General features: G+C 38.0%; 2 protein-coding genes across 3 annotated transcripts in view; both read right to left on the bottom strand.

Moving 5' to 3' along the window:
* The window catches only part of LOC103700805 (suppressor of RPS4-RLD 1), a 40347-nt gene extending 36141 nt beyond the window's left edge, over positions 1-4206 (bottom strand). For both annotated transcript variants that reach the window (XM_026802104.2, XM_008782669.4), the window contains exons 1-2: positions 3990-4206; positions 3718-3827 (exon numbers count right to left, since the gene is read on the bottom strand). In XM_026802104.2, coding sequence (XP_026657905.2) covers positions 3718-3827; positions 3990-4108 — 229 coding nt within the window. In that variant the 5' untranslated portion in view covers positions 4109-4206. The remainder of the gene's footprint in view (positions 1-3717; positions 3828-3989) is intronic.
* Positions 4207-8706: 4500 nt separating this feature from the next.
* Positions 8707-13108, bottom strand: LOC120104048 (probable protein phosphatase 2C 78). The gene is made up of 4 exons (XM_039114369.1): positions 12555-13108; positions 12056-12423; positions 9357-9593; positions 8707-9239 (listed from the first exon to the last, which is right to left on the bottom strand). Exons 1-4 carry the CDS (start codon positions 12811-12813, stop codon positions 8937-8939), a joined length of 1167 nt encoding a protein of 388 aa, XP_038970297.1. The 5' UTR covers positions 12814-13108; the 3' UTR covers positions 8707-8936.
* Between the last annotated feature and the right edge of the window lie 4015 nt (positions 13109-17123).

Raw genomic sequence — 17123 nt, 5'->3', positions numbered from 1 at the left:
TAAAAAGAGATAGATCAGCAACAGCAGAATTTTAAAAAAAAAAAAAAAAAAAAGATGATAGGTGCAAGACCCAATGGGTTGGGTATTGGTTCTGGCACCTGATCCCATATGTTTACTAGTACTTTATAAATCAAAAGGAGAATAAAAGAAAAGAAAGAGATGGAGAGGACTCTGAAAAATGAACTTGGAACATGAAGTACAATGGGAATGAAAACATCCAGACCTCTTGACAGGTTCCTCCTTGTTTATTTTGGCACCAACATTATCACACCTCACAATGACTATGCAATCAAACTAAGCCTTCTCCCCTTCCCCCTCTAATTATTTGCAGAAACAGAAAAGAAAACAATTTTAAAAAAAGAATTGAATAGTTTTATATGATTTGAGGACTCGCCAATTATTTGTAAGCAAACTAGCACGGCAACATAGTCTCATTGATGTATTATTAACTATGTTGATGCATCGCCAAAGTTAACTATTTTTCCTCATATAATTGGTCAAGTTGATCACTGCTTGGAAATGTGTTGGCATTACTGACAAGCCTTGCACTCCACTTGTGTCTGTGGCAAATTCCCAACAAGAAATGATATTTCCAAGGTATTCCACCTTGTCAGGCCCAAAAGGTACCCAGACTTTTTGACACACAATCGATGGTCAAACGGAAGTTCATAGTCATCCATATATGTTGACAGCATCATTCCACAATAAAGCGTAATTCCCCAATAAATGTGCAGAAAGATCATTAAAAACAACTAGGATGAATCATTAAACTCAGGATCTAGCTGCCATTTACACTATTGGCGGTCAAATGGGAAGTTCATAGTCAATAAAATGTTGAAGAACATTCCACAAAAAGATAAATACGAAGATCATAAAAAAGAAAAGGATGAATCATCAAACTTGGTGAAGCTGTCAGTTCTGATGCTTTGAATTGTGGCAGGCACATTATTACGTGAATTGGCAAAACAGGAAATGTGTTGTGGTCATCATAAGTACAGTAGGATAAATGACCTTAGGAACACCAATTCAATGACGTCCAGAATGAACATCAACTATAGAAATTATGTTCCAATGACCTATATTATGTTTTCTCTAGAAAAAAGCTTTCAAATTTAGAATGTTACATCAAGATTTCCTCTATCTTTTTTTCTCTAAATATCCTTGACTTGGAAAAAAAAATCCCTGCATAATCTTGCCCAATAAATATTTTGTTAGTACCTCATGTCACTTTCTCATCTCACGGACATGCAAAATTAGAAGAATAAGAAGATATAGTGCCTATATTTAGATGCCTCACCAAGATTACACTAATGCCTTATCTTACCATAAAAATAGATGCCTCTCTTTATCTTACCACACACTCATGCACATCCGTCCTCTATCCCATTCAAATTAATATCACAGCCATTTGTTAGGATTTTATGTAACATATGATGGATGTCTAAATTTCCTATGCAAATTCATCTTACCATAAGTAGAACAATTATATTACAATAGCATATATATAAATGGGAAGATGGTTTGTCCACTAACATCTCTCTCTCGCTCGCTCGCTCGCTTGCCGCATGTAGAAACATGAAATCTCACTTAAGTGCCCACAATCTACTCTCTTTCCTCCTGCCCCTTCTCTTTCTCCCCCTTTGCAATCCAATCTGCCTAAATTGGACCAAGTCACTCTCTTCACACCCTAAGCCCCTTCTAAGCAAAAGATTGTGAGTTTGGTCCTCTAATACTTGCCAAGAGCTCCTCTTTGATCGCCAAAAACAAAACCTGGTTATAATCTTTTTCATTTTACTTATATTTTTTGAGAGTTTATCTTTATTTTTTTATTTTTTTATTTTTTTTTTTTATTTTTTTCTTCAATTTAGCTAATATACATTTAATATTCTATTTTATACTTTATATGTATTTTTTTATGCTTTTTATGCTTTATTGATTCTATTATTTCATGTTTGTACTTTTGTTGTATTTAAGATTATCTAATTTCAATATTATATATTTATTTATTTTCATTATTTTCCCTTATTTTTGCATTTTGCATCTCATATTTTTACTTTAAAATTGGTGTATTCTTTATAATTCAATTTTATGTATTTAATTTGTTTCTTTTTTAATTTTAATCTCTATTCATGCTTTCTTTATAATTAACTCTCACATGCGTGTGAGATGTGCTCATTTGCTAGTAGTATACTCATCAAGTATCTCTTTAATCATCACTACAAGGAATGTATCCTAAACCATCCCTTCGTCCAGAAGCTCCATAATAAAGACAAACTTCCACTTAACTTTATAAACCTCAAACACCCGCAAGCCTCACATGTGGTCTCATTAAGGTGGACATTACAAATTCATATATAGAGCATCAGTGCTTGTTTTTCCTAACATTTGTAAGCAATGACATATGCTCTGCCAAAGTATAATTTTGTGCACAATTTGGAGGTAAAGCAGTAATGTTTCCAACTCAATCAAGTAAATTACTCCAACAAAGGGTTCTTTTTAGCATTTAAAAATGTGCAGATTATAATCCAGAAAGGCATGTCTCACACTCTTGCTACAGGACCAAAGAAACCTTTCCATAGAGTGGCAATTAGCAAGCTTGAGTCAAACAATTCTGATGCACCATCCCTCTAGGCTCCAAAGAATATAATTATTTAACCACTGCAAGAATCCACAAGTAATTTGAAGTTTGCTAGGCCATTGTCAGGAACACTAAATCCCAAGCACCATATCACAACCATTTTTATGCCAGCCATCAGCCTGGAATAGTATCCTTCTATTTCCATGAATTTGCAACAGTAAATAAGCAAAACTTTAGGCAATTGATAACCTTGACATTGGATAAGAAAATTAAGAAAACCTAAGGACTTATGGTGATAAACCAGTTGCGCATTTATGAAGCCAAGAGCCCTTTTTTCTCAATAAGGATTGTAACATTTTGCCATTTGAACATGTCAAAACCATCATCCTCAATCAGTCTAAAGCACAGAAATATGCCTTTGTTAGAGATATCCCATAGAAGAACCACCTTGTGTCTGTCCAAGACATTAGCTTGATGTTCCTTCCAAACAAAAGAATGCTAAGATGGCCTTCTGATAACCCATCGCAACTAGAAGTTGACGAACCCTTTCACCTTAGAGATCCAGCTTGATGGATTATTCCCATTGTTAAATTAAGCCTACTCCTACCATATGCTCATTTGATTCCTCCAATACTTAGGCACTAAAGATAGAACCTCTCAAACTAGAATTCTCACACTTGCACTTACCGGAAGTAAGAACCTAGTTTCTGATTCACTTTAAGAGTGGACCGACCATCAACTGAAAATCATAAATTGAATGGGAGTGTTTGAATGCTCAGCAGCCCAGCCACCCTATCCATCTATATTTGTCCCAGATGCTGACATTTCCTAATTAGTTGAATCCAAATATTGTTTATCAAATCATACCAAAATTTCTGCCACTAGTTGACGTCATTCATGTTTAGGGATCAAACAGAAAATGAAAAGCTCTGGTTTCGGACTACAGTTTTCAGTGCAAATTTTAGGGTTTTTTAATATCTTTTATAGAACAGAGAAATCAAATGCAAAATACAAGAATCCAAAATGGCAAGTATCTCACTGATTTGCAATTCATGTTTCAAAAACCCAAAAAGAAACAAAAAACTAAAACATAAACCATGAAGAAATTAGAGCAGCCAAGTTCTGTAGAATCGACCAACCTTTGAGGATATAAGCTTGAAGAGCCTTAGGATCTAGCTGCAGTGCCCTGTCACAGTCCTTGATCACATGTTTGTGTAACTCCAACTGGCTATAGCAAAAAGCTCGATTGCTGCAGAACCAAAACAAATTATAAATACTCCGATATTCCCTCGGGAGATTCGATCTTAAGTTCTTAACAAAGATCAACAAAAAAATCGACGAACTCCACAAGGAGCAAGATATCGAGACAAAAAGAACAGAAAGGGAGAAGAATGGGGAGATCGGTGGCAACCAGATGTCCTGGACCGAGGAGGACTGGGCGAGGAGGGAGTCGAGGACGCGAATGGCCTTGGACCAGTTGCGAGTGCTGCAGAGCTTGGCGAGCTCCAGCCTCTCGCTAGCGGACGCCATGGAGAGCTCTCTCTCTCTCGGCGAGAAGCGGCGAAGAGCTTTCCCAAATTCGCCTTGGCCGCTCGTCGGCGAAGGGAGCGGAGACGAGATCACACGAAAGCGGGCAAGAAAAAAGAACGGGAGGTCGAGGGGGAGATTTGGGGTTTTCCTCCGGTCCTCTGCCCTATCCACTTTTCTAATTGCCGCCCCTTTTTTTTTATATGCACACTCCCATGACCGATGCTACGATTTTACTGAGTCAGTGAGGGGTGGAAGAAAGGCGGTGAGTTGGTGGTGAAGGGAGTGAAAATATAGGTTCTTTTTCCCTTCTCTTTTCTTGAGATAGGGGATGTTCCATGGACAACGCCAACTTTTTGTAGAAGATCATAAAAATAATATGCGGGTTCTCGATGGCCGTCAGTCTCGGACATGATAAGCTATCGTGATCGTTATTTCTGGTGTCAAGATCCGCAAAAGTTGATTGATTGGATGGTTGGTGATCTTAGAAGATCGCATAGATATTTTGATACGGGTATCCGTAAGAGAGTGCTGGCCCACGGCGAGGGGAATGACCAAACGGCAAGTAAACGGGAGGCGCTTCGAACATTGCTGGGATCCAGTTGCGTAGGTCCCACGCAGTTGGGTGCCGGGAAGGGTCACGTGATTCTGAGCTTCAGCAGCGTTAGATATGGATCTGACGGTGGTGAGAAGGATCTGAACTTGGTCCATATGATATACAAACTAGCACAGTCGGTGAAACACGGAAATCTGGAGCAGAAATATTCCCATCAGCCGTGAGATTACCGCCCGGCAGGTTGATGCGGGAGTCGAGAATTAATACGGTATATGAGCAAATGAAACAGAGTTGGTCGAGCCCTTTTTACCATTCAGCCCATCACTGATATCTATATTGGTACGATTATTCATGAGGTGATATCTAAAGTACTTCTAAAAAAATCATTATATAAATGTTTTACTATATTTTGTATACCTATGTTTGGTACTAATTTCTCTCAAACTAGCACAAAGTATAGTAATAGGAGAGTTTAAATTCGAGTTGCTTGACTTTTTCCATCAAAGTTTTTCATCAACGAAGCACTTTTTTAGCTCAGCTACATTAGTTTTTGTATGAAAAATTATTCAATTTTTAGTTTATTCTTCTCTAGGTAGGATAGAAAGCTATAGCTTTATAGGTTATGGCAAAAGAAAATAAAAATTTGGGGCATTTTTATAAACTAAATAGCAAGATTATCGGAAATTCACCTTCTCGGTTAAATAAGTTGTTATTTTAGTGAGAAATTAGATGAAGAAAATATTAAAATCATAAGAATTGAGGAATATGCTTGGGCAAAAGTTTAAAAACACCCTAATAAACTGTATCGTACAAGGGCCTAATATCTCATTATAAAAGAAAAAAAAACAAAATACAAACATAAATAAGAAGGACAAAGAGTGGCAAAGGTTCAAAAGTACATATTTACTCGGGTTAATTGGATGAAGAAAATAATGGCAACCAACTGAGATACATTAATTTCATAAATTTACAACATAAATCGATGAGAAAGGATGAGATTAAGAGGTAAGAATAATTAATTTTCAACTTAGTTATAAAATTTTGAAAGTTACTTGGTGCCTATCATAAGCCAACAAAACTTTGACAAGATAGAGAATAAAGCATCCCAAGCATATTGTAACTGAGCGCAAAGGTCATAACTGATGCCAACGGAAATAACCTTCAACACAGAAACACAAACTAGATCCCTTGCTTGACCCTAAACAAAATCCACGCAACTAGTATCGCTAAAGATTTAATATCAAAATGTCGCCACCGTGATACACATTTGATTTCTCAGCACCTTCAAATCTTTCAATATATCAAGGTTATCCCAAACCTAATTGTATCGTAAGTTTATTGTTGTGGGAGGTTCATTTGATTTGGCCTGATTTAATTAGATTGAGCCTTGATATTTAGGTGGATGAGCAATCTTGAACATCCACTAATTACTTTGAGATCCATGTCGGCGGCTGAACATTTAGATCGTCCACATTTGCTTTGAGATCTATGCAAACAGATGAATATCTGAATTATTTGTAGTTGTTTTGATATCTATGCAAGCAGATGAATATCTAAATTATCTATGGGCTCGTTTAGTTCGCGGGAAAAGAAAGGAGAAAAGTGTGGTCAACGGAAAAATAATGAGATGCCTCTTGTTTGGTTGGAGTTTTCAAAGGAAAGATACGGAAAAGTTGTATTCCCATGGGAATATGATTCCCACATTTCATGGCTTTCCCATGAGAAACATGGAAAAGTTATTTTTCCATAAGAAACATGGGACGAGAATCACTCTATTTTTAATTTTTCCCAAAAAAACTCTTTAGCATTAAAGAAACATTAAAGAGGCATTAAAGACCTAATTTTTATTAAGGGCATAATAGAAATTATACATAACTTTCCTAGGAAAGTGGATGGCCAACTAAACATAAGCACTTTGAAAATTTGTCACTTTCCCATGGTCAATCAAACATGCCAAAAGTACTTTCCTAGACATCCTATTTTTGGAAATTTGTTTTCCAGAAATCATATTCTTAGAAGGAAAAATGCTTGCCACGAACCAAACGAGCCCTATAGTTGCTTTGAGACCTATGCAAGTGAATGAATGTCTGGATCATCCATTGTTGCTTTAAGATCTATGCAAGCATCATCTCCTTCGAATCACCTTTTCTCCTCTTCTTCCTCTTCCTCCAAGTTGCCAATGGCCGATGGAGAGCACACACGACGACACCATGAGCCTCTCGTGGAAACATCGGTGAGCTAATCCCCCTCAACTTCCGCAAATTGCTCTCTTTTTTCCAAAATCCAAGGCTCTCCATCCTCCCAAACCCTATTTCCCCCCTAGTTTTCTCTAATCTATTGATCTCCCACTTCGAATTTTGCATCGATGATCTCTAGGGTGGTGTAGTTTCGATCTCTCCAGCTTACCCGATCCATTCTCACTACACCAAACCCCCAATCTTTTGAGCTCGAACGATCCACAGCTCCCACTCCCGCCGCCCACTTGCCCTCTCGCCTCTATTGATTGCATTGAGATCTCCGACAACTACAACCCCCTATTGAAGAAGGAAGCAACACTAATAGTGGCTAGATTGGAGGAAAAGCCCTCGCCATCTCTTTTTTTGCACGAATCTAATTCATCCGCCTAGCTTTGAGATCTATACAAATAGATGAATAATCTAAACTTAGATATACGTGCAAGTGGATGATCAATCTCGATCATCCCCTATTTGTTTGAATATTCATGCAGAAGGATGAATAATCTGAATCATCCATATGGTCGCTTTGAGATTTATGTAGACGGATAAATAATCTACATCATCCCCCTTGTTGCTTTGAGATTTGTGCTGGGTAGATGGATAATTCTGGCTATGCACTGGTCGCCTTGAGATTTATGCATGCAGATGAATAAAGAAATTTGGAGCACTTTAGGTTTTGTGCAATGGATGATCCAACAGTCGAAGTAAGGTGAGTCCTGACACCACTATGTGATGGGTGATATTTTTATGATACGAAGGGCAGGTTGGTCATAATATAAATTTATTTTACTATGTGATGGTCATGCATGAACAATAGGATTAGTTTAAAACAGTTTGCAAACATGAAGAATCTATTTGAAACTTTTTAAAAGTGAGAAGATGTCATCGAGATTGGCCCAAAATTGAGAGGATGACTCCGTATTTTTTTCTAAACATTTTGTGCTCCTCCCGTTCCTCTCTCTTGCTACACTTACCAGAAGAAATAATTTAAACTTGTCATAGCATAAGAAACATTAAAGAAAGCATTACATTCATGAATGCTACAAAAAATAACTTCTAGTATTGAAAAAAGTTATAAAATCATAAGTATTAAATGATATTGTCTTTGTATCACGCATATGTCCAGCCCCGAAACTTTCATCTCCTTTTTGCAAGAGAAGTTGATGAGGAGGAATGAATTTGCCTTATCAACATGGACCAAATAAGAAGAATAATGGCTGCTCGAAACTTTCACCTCTTTACTGCAAGAGAAGTTGATTAAGAATAATGTATTTGCTTTATCAACATGGACCGATAACAACAATGGTTGCTTGGTTAGGCGCCCTTTCCCCCTTCTTTTTTTCTTTTCTTTATCTCCTCCATCTTTGCTTGCGCTAGTCTCGTCTTTAAGCGTTAATGGTCGGGGTCGTGGTGCCCAGCAGCGGTGATAATCGGAGTGCCAACATTAACAGTGGAGTGGGCTGGCTTTAACTACTCTCTAATCAGGATGACGGGGTGAGTTTGAGAGCTTGGATGAATGAACAGCAATGGATGTAATTGGAATTCCCTTCGTTGCTCTTATTACCAGAGAAAATGAAAGAAGAGTAAAGTGAATATAATGTTATAGTTCATTTTATCTCAAGGCAAGCTTAAGAAAGCTCAAGTAAAACAACCAAATTCCGTGATCAAAGCTTGAGGTAGAGTACTGGTAAAGCGAAGGCCACCATGTTAATCTATCTGTAAAGAAGTACTGGTGCCAGGGTTGGTTGAGCCTATTTCAAAGTGCAAAGTCACAGAAAAGCACTCAGGGACAGCTGATGACAACTTTCTGACAACCAAATCCAAATGCATTCGATGAAAGAACCCTCTCAAAAACTATAAGAGAAAATTGATGTACAGAAGGAAAAAATGTAATGAGCACCAAAAATTTTATCCATGTCAACAAGCTCAACAAACATTATTATGTACACCACATCTCAAATTCTTATTCAAAACTCTTCTGTTCACCACCTTTGTTAGTGTCAGCTATAAGGGCAAGTGACATCCAACACAACTCATTTCATATACGTATGTAGGAATCATGTACGTCCAGTTTTGAACCTACCGATCGAAGAGGGTCTTCTGATTCATCAGAGTTTAGAGAGAATACATCGACAGGTGCGCTAGTGCAGTCGTAAGTCCTCACATTAAATCTGGATTGACCACCTTGCCGGTGCTGATCGAGATAGATCACTATAACAGTGATATCATCATGAAAATGGCGCCTTACTCCCTTCTCTATCCGTTTTATATCATCGTATCTCATTTCCCTTTTTCTTGCAGCCTCGTTAATGGCAGCTCTCACTAATCTCTTTGCTATTCCCTGCAAAAATTTTAACATCAATGCGGAATGCTTAGATTGCTACGAGAAGGGAATGATTAGATACGAAAAATTGGTCAACATGTTAGAATAAAGAAATGGAAAAAAAAGAGGGCTTACTGCTCTTGGGTTCTTGAAGACTATCTCAACTGCAGCCTCATCACTTAATTGCTCCCAGAGCCCATCTGATGCAAATATCAAAAATAAGTCATTTGGTTTAAGCTTATGGGTCTGGATTGATGGCTCTGCAGTCATAACCGCTCGCTTCAATGGAATAGGAGAAACAGAATGCTGGAATAATGGGTCCCTACTGAACTCGGGTTTCTTCAGGTAGACATCTCCAATGGACCTTGATACCTGACCAGAGGGCAGATAGCAGGGTTAGCTATAAATCATTTTCATTGTAAACCTGTCATCTCTCATCTGCATTTAAAATTTATTTCATATAGGACCAAAGTCCTCATGCATGCACATCATAGATAACAATGCATAGCTTTATGCATTAGAAGCCATAACCATTTGATTTGTACAGTGTCAGAGATTTCATATGAGTTATTTTTAAAGATTACATGTTTAAAGCAGTCAGCTAAGGTCAGTCAAACCACAACGTATGTCATATGTGAAGATATCAGGTGGCACATAAGCATGTTAACTATGCATGCAAAACAGAAAATCTCAACATTGTCGCCTAAAATATCAAGACAATCATCTCTTCACTTTGAGCTATAACTACGGAGAGCCCTCAGAGTCTTACACGGTGCTGGCAGCCCAAACTCACAGCCACCAAAGCTCCCACTCTTCAGAACTCTGACCAACCAAGCCCAAAAAATATAAAGTGCAAATAAGATAAAAATTTGTCTACAGAATTCATGAACTTGAATTCAGAATATCTATTAGCTGTTTCTCGAAGGAGAAAAAGAAAAGCTCGGCACTAAATAGTAGGTTATAATAACCCAAGCTACACAAAGTCATTTAGCCTATGCAATTATCAAAAATGGTGTTGCATGATGATGTTGATAATAAAGCAGATGCTCGAAGTCAAAAGAAATGCCCACACCTTTTCTTAGCCACAACACCAAAAGGCCATCCATGTCAAAGACTGAATGCCTATACACTGGAGTTGGTTGCAATTATCGGCTTAAGACACATACCATCATAAAATATGATAATGCCTCAATCTCCAAAGTAGGTTATGCATACCATTATTGCTTTTGAAAAAATGATTTCCAGTCAATGATGACAAAAGAATGCAGTGTAGATGCATCCATGTACAGGACATAAAAGGTTGGGATTTCACCCTGGAAGAGGAACATTGCTTTTTTAAAACAAGCTGAACTAAAGCATCTTGACACGAGCACACCACCGACCTAACAACAGATTAGATACTGTTTGGAAAGATTGACCTTATGATAACAATAGGCAATACCCAAGTATCACAGCAGTAGAAACTAAACATAAAAATAAATTAGATGAGTTGATTGGAATGGTGATATTTAAAAAACAATAGTCATAAAAGGGGAGAAAACAAATTCGAACTCAGAATGGACGACAGTATTACAAGAACCAAAAGAAAAACTACTGAGGAATTAAGGAAAAACTAATTAATTTGATAGTCTCACATCCATCTGCAGTAATGACATCCACTAGTAGGTTGCTATTTCAATGATTCTATGCAAAAAGCTTGATCTGCATGGAGCATTTTCAGTCAAAAACCAATCCATCTTACCTTGGGCCGTTAGCTCAATGAGGAAATGTGTAAGATTCTCCTGGATCAATTAATATAAGAAGTTTAGATGTCAAAGGTCAATCACATGGTTTGATTCCCCAATCTATTTGACCACATATATTAATTACATAAGATGATCTAAGTGGAATACAGAAAGCCATGCTAAGATAGTTTCATGTCAGAGTTCTACCAACAGAACTAAACACTGATTAGAGAAATTATATGAACATACTAATAGGGCTAGGCAACATAATGATGAAGCAAACTATCAACTGACAAACAGGTCATGAAGCACAGACATGAAAGAAGTTGCCCATACAGCGATATAGTTAAAAGAGCACCACTACTGTTCACCTGTCAGATTACTGCTCAGTTCACTGGTTTAACGCAGCAGTTAGGGATTGGAGCAGTACACTGCAGGGTCGGTGGCGTCCGTCAATCCCTGCCTGCTGCTCAGCTCATTTCCACATCAGACCGGTCAACCAAGCAGTGATCCAAAGGGTGATCTTTGGCATTTTCTTAATTTAAAACATCTCCAGAATAACACATATCATCGACACGAATCATCGAGACCATCAAATTCATGCTTTAGAATTTGCTGTATAGAACTGCAGTTCAGCCCAAAAAATCTCAACCAAATGAATGCAAATAAAATGAGAAATAAATCAGAGAAACAAGAAAATATAAATTTCAACAGTCTAAACTCTGTGCTCTGCAAGGAATGCGTGACAACAAACAGTTAACTAATCAAAATCATGTTCTGGTCTGCTTCCAAGATACGATAGTATCTACTCTGCATGAACTCATAACAGGCTGACATGAGAGAACAAATGCACACTCCAATACCTATATAAATCTCATTACCCTACAAATCATACCTCGAAACTTAGAGAAATCTGAAAATTTGTGCCTTCCTTTTTTTTCAGGAAAAGAAAATTGTGACGCTTTTAACAAATCTAATTATCATCCATGGCAGCTTGTGTTGATAAATGATAAGCTCTAGGGAAAAATTAAACCCCAATAAATACAGAAATTTAAGAAATTAAAAGAAAATTATTAGAAACGGTAAAGAAGAGGGCAAGGGTTTCCTCACCTGAATGATCCCCTTAATCCGCCAGACCCCTCGGCTGTGTACCACGATGTGGGAATCGTCCGGGTGGAGCGCGGCGAGCTCCTTCCGGACCTCCTCTACGGCGACGTTGTGGTCGGTGGACAGCCGCTCGGCGACCACCGCCCTTCCGTTGGTGCTCCGGCGGCCGAGCACGGCCCGAGAGTCCCCCAGGTTCGCCACGTAGATCGTGTCGTCCGTGATCGCCCCCACGAGGCAGCACGACCCCACCGACGCGATCTGGGGCCGCGACAGCCATGATCGCTTCACCAGATGCAAGAACTCCTCCTCCGTCGCGTCGAATGCCTTCTTTATCACGTCCGCAGACAATCCCCCTTGCTCCGTCGCGAACTCTGCCCAATTAAGGCCAGATTACATCAGATAAAAAACCGATTTTGACGACCGAGTCGAGAAAAGGGTCGATTAACGCATCAAGAAGGGTTTCTGATGATAGGATAGAGGGGAAGAGGGAAGGAGACGATACTGTGGAGGTAGGGGAAGAGGTGGCTGTTGACGAAACGGGACGCCTCGGGGCCGCCGTGGCCGTCGTATACGCCGACGTAGGTGGCGGAGGGGGATGTGAACACCTGGCCCTGGTCCTCGAGGGAGTTGTTGGCCTGGACGACGGCGATCGAGAAGTCGCCGGTGGCGTGGGGCTTGAGGTCCAGGTGCCACAAGAGCCCATCCCCGCCGCCAAGCCTCCCAAAGCACCGCTCCAGCGGCCAGAAGCACGATCGCAGCATCGCCGCCGCCGTCGGATGATCTCGGGATCTCAAAAACCGAAAGAGCCGGAAGTCGAGATTTTGGAGACTTCTTCCTACGCTTCGTCTTCGAATTCTTCTAAGGAACGCGTGGGAGAGTGGAAGATGGGAAGAGGAGGTGGGAGGGTGGGAGAAATTGGCAGAGAAGGTAAGGGGGGGAACGGGGTTGACCGAAGACGAAGAAACTTCGCGTGGATAACGCGCTAAGAGAGCAGAGAGGAAGGAGACGGGACGCGAGCACGGACTTTTATCTCCTTTCCCTTTCTTCGTGGAACAAGGCTGGCATATATCGGGACTTGGGAGGTGCCACAAATGGCTATACTCGGGCGCGTGGACTCAGTAGATACGCCACTGCCGTGCGAAATGCGAATTTAGGGCTGCAACTGGGTCGGGTTGACCCATGACCCGGCATTTTCCCAGCCCGGTTAGATCCGGTATTGAGACCTATGAGTCAAGTTGAGAGAATCCTCAAATCAAAAGTTGGACCCGTCTAAATTTCGGCCGAGCACGGGTTATGTACTTTTCACCCCAACCCGGATCTAGTTTGGATCAACAAGCAATGAACCTGATCTAACCCGAATCCACTCTGACCCAATTCAAAAACCCGAATCTGCAAGAGATTCTTTCCTTTACCATAAATATCCTTTCCAATTAATTAAATAAACTTCCATATTTATATTAAAAATCTCCTCAGACATAGTTTCATTTAGTTATATTTAAACATTGATTTTTCTTTTCATGAATACCCTCCTAAATATCGAATTTTGTATTAATACCTTTCCAAAATTGATATTTGCATGTATGCTCTCGTAAAACACTTGTTTTGCCATTCTATCCTTTTTTTATTTTTATTTTTGCATATGCACCCATACTATCTAACGACGTTAAAAAATTAACGGTTTCAAATTAAAATGACTAAAATACTCTTAATGGGTAGTATGCAAATAGATCGCGATCTCGATAGTAGAGAAAGAAGACAGGGACAATAGCATAATTTTAAAATTTTATTTTAGTTTTAATTAATATAAATATGATTTTTCTTAACACCGTTCGAACACCCATTATATTACGGGCATTTGTACAATAACAGAGTTTTACGAGGATATACATGCAAATATTATTTTGAAATGATATTCATACAATCAATTACATGCATGAAATTAATTTTGTTGAATGAAAATTCAAGTTTAAGTTAATTCATTTTAGTTTTATTTTAATTTTTTTAGTAATATTATATTTATATATAAAAGAATAGTAAGATACCTGGCTCAAACTGCGAATCTTATCTAGTCCTGATTGGAATTCAAATATTTCAGATTGGGTTCATATCAAACTTGACCCCGATCTAATTTGAATGACCTGCTGGGTCTAAAATTCATTCTATTGATCTGACTAGATCAGCAATGAGTTGGCCTTGAGTCCATCCAGGTCAAAAATAGCTACTCTAATGTGCATAGTTTACAACCCTATTCTTTTCTGGTTTAATATATTTTCACACTAAAATTACTTGTCGCCGCTATAAGAGAGCTCCAAAAAATTTACAAGGAAGAAAGAAAAAAAATGAAATAGTTCAAAAGTACAAAAACGGGAATGAGTAGTGATATTATCATATGTTTCCGTGTCTTAGAGTTACTTTTAAGCAAGGAGACGATGCTTTCTTTATTGATTAGATAGGAATCTCATCCTCAAACTCATGGAATATGAATGTAACAAGGAAAATAAAATAGAATGACACATGCTCATGAACTAAGGAGACAGCTAGGTACTTCGTACTATGATACAACTCGGCCTACATAGAGTATTTAGGATGTGACCGTCATCATCGGATTTGATTGAGAATATTATCATGATTGCGAATATCAAGCAAAAGTGATCGTTATCTTAATTTTATGGATATTTTTGTTGAGTTCAATTCAAGGGTAGCTTTGCGGCTTCTAAAGAGAATATATTCTGCCATCATCTTAGTAATTTGATAAAATTGGTTATATTTAAAGGAGAGAATGTGGTGTATTATTTGCAATATATAGCTTAAGAGTTTTATGTCAAGCTGTAGCTATGAATAGGAATGCTATTTTAATATTTAAACATGTGTAGGGAAGTAAATCCAACGATCAGTGAAACAGATATTCAGATGGCAGGATATGTCTAAAAAATATTTAAAATTTAATTAACTAATGCGACCACTTATGTTTATCAAGGATACTTGAAGATGGGAGAAAAATTGAACATGAAACAAAGTGGTAAAAAAAAAAGGAATGGGCGAAGTTTTATTTTATTGAATTTGTTTTACAACACTCGAATAGAACTTTTATTAATGGGATTCACAAATATTCAATTAACTCCTGAGTTTTCATCCGAGCTTTCAAGCTAGGTTAGCAAGTTCCTTAGTCACGTTTTCAAGGAAGATTTCAAAAGTTTAGCTGCTCAGGATCCCATGCTATTTGAGGCAAATAATCCATCCCTATGTTAGCTTCAGAAAAAAATGTTTCTTGTTGTTATTTTAGTCTCCAAAAATAATAATGTCTTATATAGAAGATGTTAGAAAAAGAAATCGCGGCTAAAATAAAAAAATAAAAGAAAGAAAGAAAGAAAAGTCGCCGAGTTAAAATCTTCACACAAGATTCTATTATGTTTAAATGGGGCCATGCAAGCAACGGGGATTCTCCTAAAATACTTAATTATTGTTATGCCCCTTTATTTTGACGCGTGTCACATTTTATATATATCTGAGATATTTTGTTATCTACAAGAATCTTGCATCTTAAGCAAACATATGATACTTTATGAAGTAATTACAAAATATAAAGTTGTGAGGACCCATACGTGCATGTATTTAGTTCCACATCGGTTATTCGCTCGGTAGATCTTGAATACTTATACAGGATCAAAGAATCTAAATAATATTTCCTAACTAACTATTTTGAATGAGATTGTAGGTTGTTACAATTAGCATTTGAGCGAGTCTGAAGACACTGCAACATAGATTTATGGAGACCGACTACGAACCGATTCTAGTGTTTGTGACTAGATTTGAATAAGTTTGAACCCTTAGTTTTACGAGGTCGCCAAAACTTAAACAGAAGAAACATGTGAGGATTCGTGCAAACGTTCATTTAATTCCATATCGGTAATTTGTTAGGTAGATCTTAGGTACTTGAGTAAAATCAAATAACCCAAATAATATATTTGGGTTAGCTATTTTGGGTGAAATCTTAAATTGTTATGAAAGCATTCTCTCAATTGAGGGAGAGGCCTTAGGAAATGGAGGCCCTACAAGTAGATCTATTTAGGATTCTTTGCCAACTTTGACATAGATGGCTTCAAAATTCTTGGATTCAAACAACTTTCACGACAAATATATATCATTATATGTCACACATCATGTGTAGACGCCTGAGCGACACGTTTTTACTGCATCAAATATTTTGGACCTCCCATGGCCGAAGCAAGGGAAGCATGGACCTTTGGAGCCACCCAAAGAGTGCCCACCGTCCATCCTGCGCTCCACACGTGTGGAGGTGGGCTTGGCTCTTTTTTTTTTGTTTTTTTTACTTGGGGCTCGTTTGGTTTGTAGGAAGCATTTTCCCTCCTAAGAATATGATTAATGGAATCAGATTCCTAAGAAGAGAATGTGTAGAAAAGTACTTTTGGCATATTTGGTTGACCATGGAAAAATGACAAATTTCCAAAATGCTTATGTTTGGTTGACCATTCACTTTTCTGATAAAGTTATGTATAATTCCTATTATATCCTTAATAAAAATTAGATTTTTAATGGCTCTTTAATGTTTTTTTAATGTTGAAGGGCTTTTTGGGGGAAAAAATGAAGTTGATTCCATTTTTCCATGAAATGTGGAAATTATATTTTTATGGGAATACAACTTTCTCATCTTTCTTCTTTGAAAACTTCAACCAAACAAAAAGTATCTTATTACTTTTTCATTGACCACACTTTTTCTCTTTTTTTTTCCCGCGAACCAAACGGGCCTTGGATTGCCATTGGTTCAGGGTTCCGACAGGGATGCGCGAACTTGTAGAAAGTAGAAATGTTGGCCCGCGAGAATTGTCGTGATGGATCGAGACGTTAGAATGCAAACCGAGTCTTTTAAAATGACGTTTTGTTTCCTTTAGTTGGTCAACAATGGAATGATAAAAAAAATTTAGCACAACTTCTTCGTCAACGATGGAATGACGTGGAATTTTAGGGGAGTACAAGATGCATTCAGAGACATTTGATATGAGCGATATCCTTTGCTTTTTTTTGTTTTTTTCTCTCTCTCTTCTTTTAAGCC

Source organism: Phoenix dactylifera, chromosome 16, assembly GCF_009389715.1.
Source record: "Phoenix dactylifera cultivar Barhee BC4 chromosome 16, palm_55x_up_171113_PBpolish2nd_filt_p, whole genome shotgun sequence".
Taxonomy (NCBI): Eukaryota; Viridiplantae; Streptophyta; class Magnoliopsida; order Arecales; family Arecaceae; genus Phoenix; species Phoenix dactylifera.
This window is presented reverse-complemented; position numbering and strand designations above follow the sequence as displayed.